Below are 11,767 nucleotides of genomic sequence, written 5' to 3' on the forward strand. Positions count from 1 at the left end.
GTCAGTGCCTGCTTATCCTTAGCAACACCATTGTCTGCCCTSCCGGGCGCTGCAGCGCCTGCCTGGCCGTGAGCTTTCATCTGCTGTGGCAATGCCGCGCTCTCAAAGGAGCCTTTCACGGGGCCGGGAGCCCCCCGGCGCCTTCCAGAAACTTCCCTCGCTGCCGCCTCTCCTTTCAAATCCCAGCAGCCGCCTCAGTGATGCACCGACACGCTGCGGCTGAGAGAAAAACGGGACCAGGACGGGATGAGCAAACCCGCTATGGTTTATCAGCGCTGAKGGAGGGCGCGGGGGACAGGGGGCTGCTGCTTCACCTCCCCTCGGGCAACGGAGCTGTGTGGCAGCTGCGAGCCAAGGGGCCTCCAGCAATCCCCCGCAGGCTGGGGGAGGGGGGAAACGGCAGGRTCTGCGGGGATTACACGGTGCCGAAGGGCAACGGCAGCGCCGGCTCCCCGCTCTCCCCGCGGCCCGGCCCGGGCCGGAGCCGCCGCTCCCTCACGTCAACAGGAAACCACACGCGGCCGACTGTAAACACCGCCCGTGCCCACGTGACCGGGCGGCCCCGCCCCGGCCCCGCCCCGCGCGCGGCCCGCCCCCGCCGCCCTCCCATTGGGGGCCGCGCCGTTGTTGACCATATACGGTCAGGTACTACCAAGCCGCGGGTGGCGGTTGGTCGGCCCCGCCCGTCACTCAACACGCGCCGACCGATCCGCACACAAAGCGGGGCCTGCTGGGAGTTGTGGTCCAGGCGGGGGCAGGGCGGCGCGGCGATRGGGTGGGCGGGAACTACAAGTCCCAGCGGCGCCGCGCAGTCGGGCCGCACCGCCCCGCCCCGGGCGGCCGTGGGCGGGGCTGGGCGGGCGCCGTGAGTCAGTGCCCGGTAAACATTGGCGTGAGCCGCCGGCCCCGCCGTGCTGGCGGCGCCCTGAGGGCGGCGGGGGCCAGGGCCGGGGCCATGGACGAGCTCAAGCACCAGGTGATGATCAACCAGTTCGTGCTGGCGGCCGGCTGCGCCGCCGACCAGGCCAAGCAGCTGCTGCAGGCGGCCCACTGGCAGTTCGAGGTGAGGCCGCCGCCCCGGTACCGGCCCCGGGCGGGTCCCCGCGTGCAGTTTTCCGGGGTAGTTTCGTGCAGTGTGGATCGGTGCCCGGCCTTGCGGACACGTCGCTGCGCCCCCCCCCACCCCCCACCCCCGCCTACACGCGCGGCGGCGGCGATGGGGTGCGGGCCGGGCCCCCGGGGATACCCGAGGGAGCGTGGGCGCCACGCGGGGCGGGGGATCGGGAGGCCACGTTGCGCGGGGGCTACGCGGAGAGGAGCCCGAGCCCCACGCCGAACCGCGGGCGGGATAGGGGCGCCGAACCCTCCTCCTATTCCCCCCCGCCCCCACCCCAGCCCTCCCGCGTGGCCGTGGGCTGGAAAACCCCAGCGCAGCCTTTCCCACGGCCCTGCCCCGGAGAGTTTGAATCCTCGGGCAGCCTTGGGAGAGGAGACTTAGTAGGTCAAAGCTTTTCTGGCTTCAGACGCCTTTTCCTGTCGCTCACTAGCGGGATACTCCGTGACATTGACAGGGGTTAACGCCGTGCGTGGGGCGGGGGGTGCCGGGGGAGCTCCCCGGTGCCTTCCAGGGTGTTCAGCTCTCCGAAGATCCCCGGAGCTGAGGTGCAGGGAGCAAAGAAGAGTGCGGTGGCTGTCGCCAGAAAATTGCTTTCTAAATAGGATTTTTCCTTTCCTTGTGCAGCTCCCTAGGCTGGAGCTGATGGATTTGACGCTAATGGCACCTCGGTAATTGAAGTGTCTGTGCTGTGCTGCAGGAGCAGGACTGAGTCAGGCCGGGGAGCCGGAGGCTCCATTTGTACCACCCCCGTGGCCGGAGCACCTCTCCTCCCGCCCGGGCGGAGCGGGCGCCGCTGGTCGGGCTGTCCCGGGGTTGTTCCGTAACGGAGCAGCGGCCGCATGSACCGGGCACGGGCGCCGTCCCTCGCCTTGCGCTCACGGCATTCCCAGATGTTCCGTCAGAGGCCAGGAGACATGCCAAGCCAAGCCGTGCGTGGCCGGGGAGCGCGGGGTGCGCTTGCMGGGATGTGCGGAAGGCCGGGCCGGCGATCCGCACCGCCGTGCCCGGTGAACGGCAGCACCGCTGGCGTGGGATGTGTTGCATGTGTAACGTGCTCCGGCGTTTGTTTACTAACACAGCCTGACAGTGGCCCTCTGGGACAGGCGGGATCCTCTTCCACCACCTCCGTGCGTGTCGCAAAAGAGCCGGGGAGGGATGACAGAAGTTTTAACTTGTCTTTCAAAAGGCTTTTTTGCAGAACTTTGCCACCGTTTGKCGAGTTGCACAAGTACAAACAGCCGTGTCCTGCCGGCTGGGCACTCACATGACTCAGAGGAAGCTGGGCTGTAAACAAACGCTGCCGTTACCATGTTCCCACTCACTTTTGGTGCAACGGTCAGATAATTCCCTTTGCAAAATGGCCGCTGGGCACGGCTCCTTCTGGGAGCCACGCTGGGGAGGGATCACCTCTCGACCACTCCAGCCTGCTCTCACCTCTTGCCTGGGATACTCCCGAGGCTTTTGTTATTCCAGTGCAGCACCCATTTGCTGGCTGGTCTGCATCTGAATTGAGTATAAATCGGGGGAGTTCAGGCAAGTTCAGTACGAGGGAAGGCAGCATAAATTAGCTGTCTCCTTGGAGTCAAAGCGCTGCTCCAGGGGCACGGTGCGAATTKGATCAGCCGCCTTTACCTGAGGATTCTGCTTCTGCCTCTAAGGCCACCATGGAAGATGTGTTCTGCACAGGGGAGCCAGGTGAGCTCAGTGGCCCAGTGACACTGAGCAGGAGTTGGGTTGTCCCAGCTTTGTGCTTCCATCCTGGCCTCCATCTGCCCTGCCCAGGACCTTTCTTACATGGGCCGGTGTCCCACTTGCTGCCTGTGACAGCCCCTGGGGTGTTGGTCATTGTCAGGAGGGAGAGGGAGGCTGCTGTGAAACACGGACAGCTTTGGGATGCTGCTGTTTTGGGGCCACTTCCTTGGGCTGGGGCTGCTTTGAGGATGGCTGCTCAGGGGCCATTGTGTGTAGGAAGATGAAATATAACCTGCAGAAAGGGTTTGCTCTGTGTGTGTCTTCCCAACCCTGGTAGACCTGGAGTTTTTCCGGGGTGGAAGGAACGTGATTCAGGACAGTGAGTGGGGTGGGAGRTCAGGAAAACCTTCGGGATACTGCCACTTTGGATGTGGTGCTGGGTGATCAGAGCTGACCTGTACTGGTTGACCAGGGAGCCTTTTTKTTTCATCCCATCTATCCTTGGGGAATGGGGCAGTTCATGGGTAGAGTGTGGATTGCCTCTCGCACTCACTGTGGCTCCACTCCTGTTTCYTAGGGACCCTGGGCAGGCTTTCTCCTGTTGTGCCTGGTTTAGTTTGCAGCTCTTGCAGCTCCGTGGGCCCTTCCATGCTTCCAGGGGCGGCTGCCATGGCTGCCAGCCGGAATGGCACTGCCAGCCCAGCCCTCTAGCAGCTGGAGCCGTGCCATGGCTGATCCCAGGGGGAGGTTTACAGGCCCAAGAAAGTAACTTGGACTGTCTCTGAGTGAAGGCTGGCACTCAGCCTCCAGGGCCTGGCTTTTTTTGAGAAGTCAGGCAGAGCAGCAGGTACCTCCTCTGTGGCTGGAATCCAGCAGGTTACCAGGCAGACATTTCAGAGTTTGCAGAATCTCACATGGGACTGGGCAGTGGGTCAGTCTCCTTCTCAAGTAGAAGGGTATTATTCAGCTTTGTTATGTGATCGTTGCCCTTGGGGCTGCTTGGGAAGGATCAGAAGAAACTAGTTTTAAAAAACGCATCCATTCCTTCCTTTTCCTGGTGTTAAGAGGCCTCCATTCAGTGTAGAGAGGTTGTGTGTAGGGAACAAGAGGAGGAGCAGGTGTCTGGCTTCACTCACTGTGTCCATRGCTGAATTTCACTTCCTCTTACATATTTACGTTTCACGAAGCCCCTTCCTTTGTGGCTCGAGGACAGGATGCCCCTGGCGCTGTCCCCACTGCTGGGTGCCCTGTGCTAGGCAGGGCTCRTACCTCCAGCCACCCTCTCTCCAGCTGGGTCACCACAGGCACCTCTTGGCATGCAGGCAGGGTCCTGTGTGATGCATTCCTTGCAAAGCTCCTGGATTTGCATCCTGGGTGAGGGCACCATGGCCTGGTCACCTGCTGAGCATGGCCAGGCCATGGGTGTGGGGCTGCCCTGCTCCCACTCACACCAGAGTGACACAGGCATTGGGGCTTTTGGTGCAGGGTCAGGGCTGAGCAGAGCTTGGGCTCYTTCTGCAGCAGAGGAGCTTTAATTGGCTTTGCTGTTGCACCAGTCACCGTGGCACTTGTGACGCTGTCTGGAGACCAGGTGGCATCAGCAGCTTTGGTGCCTGTGTCCCTGGGCCCCTGTGGCACTGAGGGGGGCGTGAGCCTTTCACCCTCCAGGCTGGGGCTCTGCAGGGCCCTTGGGAGGTGACAGCCGTTCCCTGCGGGCTGTGGGCTTTGTGCTGGGTGCAGGGGTTGTTTCTGCCGCGATTGGAAAGGGGCAGATGGAGGGGAGGAGACAGTTTTAGGCAGAGGGGCCTGCAYTGACAGAGTGCTTCCTCTGCCCAGTCACAGCTTTCATCCCAGTGCTGGCAGGGATTGCTGGGCAGCTCAGGGGGACAGCAGGGACCTTCTCTGCCCCTGTCTGCCMGTGGCACAGTCCCAGGTATGAGGCCACCTGGAAAACAGGAGCACAGAGCAGATTTAATCAGCTTATGGTATCTGGCTGCGCCCACACTTCTGCCTGTGCTTCCCGTTTGCTGTTACCCCCTCTCTTATCACGATCTGTCAGCGATAGGGCCTGTGGRTGTTGACGTTGGACCTCACCCAGGACGAAGGGTAACGTGGTGGGGGGTTGTCACTGCCTCAGAAGTGTCTGCRGCTGTGTCGGACATGTCCTCAATTSATAGCCCTGTGCTGTCCTGCCCAGAGCTCTCTCCAGGGCCATAGACCCTGTTCCTGCTCTATGGCCATCGCTGGGGTCTGGTGGGTGCTGCCTGCAGGAGCTGAGGGCTCTGAGCTCACAGCATGACTGGGTGCAGAGTTCAGGTGCTGAGTTATTACATGCAGCTATTGCAGGGAAGAGGCTCACCAGCCTTGCTATTGCACACTCCCCCCGAGGTCTGGGAGCTGCCAGACTCTGCAGGAATTGCTTCCCCCACCCAGTTCTGGATCATTGTTTGCAGACATTGCTCTGGCTGCCACCTGGTTGTGCCAATAGTTTTCTGCTGTTTAGCCAGGAAACCATAATCCTTCTCCTTCCCAGGGCCTGCCAGCCTGGATGGTCGGGGCAAAATTAGTTTTCCCATCAGATCAATGAGCTGAGCTGATCTGCTGTCATTCATCCTGGCCTTGGAAAYGACACAGGAACATGTGGGCACTGGGATGAGAAGTGTGTGTGGTGGCAGGATTGCTGCAGTTGGGCAGGGTTTGGTGCACCCTCCCTGGGTTTTTCCAGGCTTTTCTGCCTTTTCTTTTTTTTTTCTTTCCCATGAACTTGGGCAGCCCCAATCCCTGGCTTTCAGGAAGGGAGCAAAGTCTCGGGTAGTGTTGCAGCACCCAGCCACAGCTCTGCACCTTACACCTCAGAGTGGAGACCTGCAGGCCCTGGGGAGAGTCGTGAATGGGATTGAAGGGGGCTTTTCCTTCAATCAGAAGTGAATCCAAGCCAGTTCTCTAACATTTCCATCAAGTCTCATCTGCAACTGAATCAAAACATTGTTTTCTAGCCCTGACTCAGTTGAAGGCAGGCTCAGAACAGGAGTCACCATCATGGAATCACAGAATGTTTTGGGAGGGACCTTGAAGGTCRTCTCATTCCAGGGACACCTTCCACTATCCCAGGTTGCTCCAAGTCCCATCAAAGTTTGCCTGGGACACTTACAGRGMTGGGCCAGCCACAGCTTYTCTGGGCAACTTGTGCCRGGCCCTCACCACCCTCTGAGTAAAGAACTTTTCACTGTTCCTGCTGTGCTCCCCCAAACCTCCTTCTGCCTCTGCTTCTCCTAGACCTGGGCTTGGTGTCTATCCTCCTGACCATCCTGTTCCCCTGGCCTTCCCTCCCTGCAGCCCTTTGTCTCCTCTCACATGCCTATGGCTTGTGACATATTTACCAGACTATTACTGGGTTTAACTGGAAGCTACAAAACAATGTCAGTCATCATCATGCTCTGTTTGCACCTGAATTGGAAATGTTCTGCCGTGTGAGGTGGGCATCTGCTGCAGTCCCTGCCCTGGAGATCTCCTGGTGGGAATATGGKACTGTGATCGTGTCTTGTGGAGGACACGCTTTTAACTGGTTCCTGCTGGGGTTGGATTTGGCTTTCTTTGTTTCCCAGCACACAGTGGCTGCAGAGCATCCTTGTGAGTTGTGAAACACCTGCTGGGCTCTGCCCCAGCAGTAACTGTTTCTTGCRAGGATGGTGGTCCCAAATACACATGGTTACCACCTGCCCTGGTGTGAGCAGATGGCAGGCRCAAGTCCCTGCTTGGGGACAGGGAGCAGCTGTGTCCTCAAGGCYCCCCAGAGCCTGTTTTGGATCATCTTTGGAGTCTAGCAGTGTGCAGGGATGAGGTGGGTGCCCATGTTGCGTGCTGGTCGGTGCCCAGTRTGTGTGCCAGTGGTAACATCACCTTCCCTTTTTTTCTTCCTTTCAGACTGCTCTCAGTGCTTTTTTCCAAGAAACAAACATCCCCTACAGCCACCACCATCAGATGGTAAGTGCTTTCCCAGCTCCCCAGTGCTCTCCTGGGGCACAGCACCAGCTGGCGGGCGCTTCAGGCTGATGCTCATGTCCAGCTCACTGCTTCCCAGCTCCAGGAGTGCAGGCAGGGAGGTCTGGCTGGGCACTGCCAGAGCTGCCTGCCAAGGAAGSTTTTCCTGGAGAGCAGCTGATGGCTTAGCCTGGCCTATGCAGTGGGACAGCAGAGCCCTGCAGGTGGTTTGGGGCTGCTCCTCCAAGAGGGATGGTCTGATGGAGGACGTTGGACACCATACCCAACATGGGAGAGAGAGCCTGCAGAAGCCTGAAGCACTGACCTGTGTAAACACTCACAGATATGTGGTACTTCCCGTCCTGCAGCAGCCACACACCAGTCCTTGTGTGCTCGCTGGAGCGAGCAAATTCCCAGAGCGTTGCTGGAGCATGGCTCTGGTGCGGCGTGCAGAGCGTCTGGAAGTGTGTAAACACCCACACGTGGGTGCTGCCTGCCTCTGCTCTCTTCCAGCTGTCCCCAGACTCGGTCCCTTAACTCTCGTGCCCCGTCAGTCTGTAATCTGCTTGGGCAGATGTGTCTTAGGGATTTGCTGGTGGCTGTGGCCTCATTTGACTCTCCAGGACAACTGGGGATTTGGGGCATGCAGAGCATGTTCCTGGCAGGGCTGGTGTGTGCCCAGTATCCTGGTGGCTAGGAGCTGAGCCTGAGCCTGGTGCCCACAGAGCCAGAGTGCTGCAGGCCTGGGGTGACACCAGTGGGTTGTGCAGCAGAGGGGATCCCTGACTTGGGCACGCACAGGATTGTTACCACAGCGTGAGCCTTCAGAGCTGCTCATGGACAACACAGTCTGCAGAGTGCAGTTCTGGGGGCTCCATGTGCCACAGCAGGGCAGGCAGAGGGATCTTGGCCATGTCCTGGTGGGAGGCAGAAGGTGKGGACCCCCCTGACCCCGTGTCTCCTTCCCGCAGATGTGCACTCCCGCCAACACGCCGGCCACGCCGCCCAACTTCCCGGACGCCCTCACCATGTTCTCCCGCCTCAAGGCTTCCGAGAGCTTCAACAGCAGTAGCCCCGTGGCCTCCATGGCGACCTCTCCGCCRCCCCCGGCCCCGCCGCTGCCCCAGCACGGGGCCTTCAACCCCGCCTGGCCCACGGCTTCGCCACCCGGGCAGCAGCAGAGCATGTGGACTCCGGCCGCGCCGGCGCAGCCCGCGGGCTGGCCAGCTGCCGTCTCCCAGCAGGCCAGCGCAGAACAGAAGGCCAACGTGACCATGGAGGCAGAGAGATGAGGCCGCGGCGGAGAGCGGATGCGGCGGGGACCCCTGCGTATAAATATATATATATTTTTTCTCCTCCCTCCCCAAAGAGGAGAGGAACTCTGCTGCCAGGGCGTCTGGCAGCCGCCGAGACACATGAGCAAATAGCTGCCTTGCATGGGTTTGGTTTGAAGTAGTTTTTACTTGTTCTCGAGCTGAATGGAGCTCCCCAGAGACAGCGGGAGGCTGCGTGGGACCGGTGCTGGCCTCTGCCTGGGACCCCGATGCTGCCAGACTCTCGGGGAGGGAGCCACCCTCCTCTCTTGGGACGCCGGAGTTTGCATGCCAGTGACATTTACAGAGGAGGTCCCTTCCTCAGGGTCCCCTGGGCCACCCCACCAGGCAGAGTGGGTTGTGCCTAAGTGTTTCCCCTCATCCCTTGGCCCCGATCGACTGGGTGGGGGGCAGACACCCCGAGAGGCTTGTTTTTTTGTAAGGGGTGGAGAGAGCAAGGGCTGTTTCTGCACCACCACAGCCGCCACCCCGCACACACCATCCTCACTGGTGAGCAGGGCTGGGGGACACCGAGCGTCGGAGAGGCGTCTGGCCCCTCACCCAGCCCYGGATGGGGAGCAGGGGTTGAGCACTGGTGGTCCGGCTGGGCCAGCTCACCCTCCCCTCARCCTCCCAGGATGGGGTTTGCCCCAGGGCTGTTTTGCATGACACAGTGTAACCCTAGAGACTGGGATCGTTTTTAACCCCTCTGTTCTTTTCTCCCGGCGGCTGGAAGTCTCTCCGGATGTGCCGCAGCCGCTTGCAATACACGCTCTTCTGCTTTGAATCTGGTGTCTTTGCTTCGTTTGCAGCAGCGCCGGGACACGGGCAAGGCTGCCCTGACCCTGGAGTGTTTCGGGATCCCCTCTGCCAGTGGCTCAGCACATCTGAGCTGTGGCTGGCTGCATCTTCAGCTGCTCCAAACACCCCATTCCAGCCATGCAGTGACTGCCAGCTGCYTTTAGCCAGGTGCATAGAAGGCTGAGCCCCAGTAGCCCAGCTCTGCCACATCAGCTGTGGTGTAAGATCCACCAGGCAGGGCTGTGCTGAGCCCTCAGGCTCCCCTGTGACACCCACAGATTCTGGGTGTCTTGCTGTGAGCTGGCTCCTGTCCCCTGTTCCCCAGCTCTTGTGGAGATTGCTGTCCCTGCCAGACCCTTTCCCAGCGAGGCTGTTCCCCTGCATCCCTGCACTCCCCAGTCAATAATTAATTTMAATCTCTTATTTGTGTTGCTAAAATAAACATAGTAGGAGGGATGGTTTCACCTGGGGTGCCTCTTGGATGGCTTGGGCAGGGCCCCAGAGCAAGGGCTGGAGYTGGGGTTGGCTCTTGTGAGCTTCCCTGCATGGAGTTGTCACCCTCAGTCCTGCCCCACTGAGGTAGAATGGGCCAAGTTGGTGGCCCTTGGAGCGAGCCGGGGTTGTGCACCTTCTGTCCCGGCTCTGGTGAGCACATCAAGGTCAATGTGGAGTCCTGCTGGCAGTGGGGATGGTCTGTGAGACATGGGGGTGCAGCACTGAGCCACCCAGGGGACACCCAGAAGGGATTTGTCCCCAGCCTCAAAAGGAGACAACTGCCTGTGGAACCAGGTGAAGCCACACAGGGACCTAGGTTGTAGGGAGGGGAACCTGCCTGTGACTGTCCCAGGGCCAGCAGGTGCCATAGGATAGGAGAATTGAGTGCCAGATCTGGACATGTGGCTGGTCAGAGAGCTGATGGAAACATGGCATACCCTAAAAGCATCAAACTCTGGTTGCTGAATCCCCAGGCATGTCCCATGTATCCCCAGGAGCTCAGGGACTGTGCAGGGGTGGCAATAGAGGAAGGAGCATCTCTATGGCCTCCCTCTTTATTGAGGAGCTGCCAGGGCAGTGTGACCCCAACTCTATCAGTCCCCTGAAGCCAGGCAGCACAGACTTGGTGCACCTGCTCCACCCCAGCTCCCTGTGCCATTTCACAGCCCCCTGGCCAGTTCAGACACCAGTGAGCTTGGCACCAGCCCCCCAGGAGCCTGGCCTTGTCATCTGCAGTGGACAGCGACAACCAGACAAACAGCCTCGCATGGGGCACGGCACTCCCAGCAGCTCCCTGGGGAGTGCTCAGCAGCAGCACTGCCCACATGGCAGGGTCGGTGGCCCAGGGGACGCTCAGGACAGGCACCCGCCTGAGTATTTGGGGATGCAGCACATCCCTGTGGTGTGCCAGGGGCAGAGCTGGGGAATCTTCATTGCTGCAGGGGGAGCAGCAGAGACAGCCCAGGGCGAGAGCCATCMCCTGCAGACCCCAGCCCTGCCACCACCCCATGTGCTGGTGCTTGTTCTCAACACTCAATCTCTGCTCCAGCAGCACCTTGTTCGTGCCTGGGTGCTATTTACCTCATCCAGGCTTCACCACATGTTCCTGCCCTCCACTCAGCCCACCGTTGTTTGCCCCTAGCTCCGCCAGCATGGCATGGCCACAAAATCCTGGCATGCTGCACTGCTTTGGAGTGGGGATGTGCCAAGTCTGATCAAGCCTGTACCAAGCCTGGTTCAGGCACCAGTCATGGCAGAAGTGGCTCCTGAGCTGTTCCTGGGGATTGTGCTCACCTGGGTGTCCTTGGTAACACCCCACAGCCGCTCTRCAGCTTCCTGCAGCCTTGTTCACTACTCCTGCAGCTGGCCCAGCACCTTCCCGCCAAAATCCAGCCCCTGGGGAAGACGTGAGGCCCTGGATGAGCCAGAATGGCTGCAGAACCCAGGCAAGGTAGAGGGGTGTGTTTATAGGTGGCCCCAGAGAGTGGCTAGTGAGGGCATCCTGAGAGATGTCCCAATGTGTCCCTGGCAAGTGGGATGTGGGTTTGCAGGCCCCAGGCCTTTGGGCAGCACCTCCTCAGACTGGGCAGTTGGGCACCCTCTCCATCCTGCAGTTGCTTCATTCCACCCAGCACCTTCTCCAGATGGGCAGCCACATCCTCCAGGTCCCTGAGCTGGCTGAAAACAGATACCAAAGCTTTGCTCTGGGCAGTGCCAGCASCTGCAGGCCCCCAGCACAGCGACATCCCCAGCAAGATCCCCTGGCAGTCCTGGGGTGCCACAGAGGGCAGTGACCACGTCCATCCCAGCCATTTCAGGGACAAGGCAGAGGGACAAGGGGGCTGCAACGATTGGGGACTCAGATGGGCTGAATGTGGCCCTGCCTTTCACCTGGCAAGGGTCTGGTGGCACAGCCTGGTACAGTGACCTGGCATGAGAGAGGTATCTGTGCCCACAGAACTCCCATGTGGCTCACATGGGTCCCCATGGCCTCGTGCTTGTCCAGCAGTCAGCTCAGCCTGTGTGGGGCTTTGTGGGCCAGCCTGAGGACTGAGGCCTCAGGACTGAGCTCACAGCCAGAGCTTCTGAAACAAAACAGCCCCTGAGGTTCTGGGGAGGGGGAAGAGCCAAGGGGTGTTGTCAGCAAAGGAGTCTGGCACCTGGGAGCCTGCAGCACCTCACCAGTCAGCACCTGACAGAGGGAACTCTGATGCAGCTCCTGACACACCTCCGCCTGTGACCAGTGCAGAATCAGCCCTACTCCAGGAAGGGAGAGCTTGGGCAGCCCCTGGGAAAGGACGGGAGGCTCCAAACCTTGACATCACCCCCAGTGCCATCCCATCCCCAGCCCTGTGGGTCTCCCAGGACA

General features: G+C 60.3%; 1 protein-coding gene across 1 annotated transcript; it reads left to right on the forward strand.

Annotated features, from left to right (window-relative positions):
* Positions 1 to 200: 200 nt before the first annotated feature.
* UBALD1 (UBA like domain containing 1) lies at positions 201 to 9,350 on the forward strand. The gene is made up of 4 exons (XM_057372337.1): positions 201 to 527; positions 749 to 1,063; positions 6,734 to 6,793; positions 7,762 to 9,350. Exons 1-4 carry the CDS (start codon positions 201 to 203, stop codon positions 8,080 to 8,082), a joined length of 1,023 nt encoding a protein of 340 aa, XP_057228320.1. The 3' UTR covers positions 8,083 to 9,350.
* Positions 9,351 to 11,767: the final 2,417 nt, after the last annotated feature.

This window comes from Malurus melanocephalus, unplaced genomic scaffold (genome assembly GCF_030028575.1).
Source record: "Malurus melanocephalus ecotype Western Australia unplaced genomic scaffold, MMel_1.1 scaffold_170, whole genome shotgun sequence".
Taxonomy (NCBI): Eukaryota; Metazoa; Chordata; class Aves; order Passeriformes; family Maluridae; genus Malurus; species Malurus melanocephalus.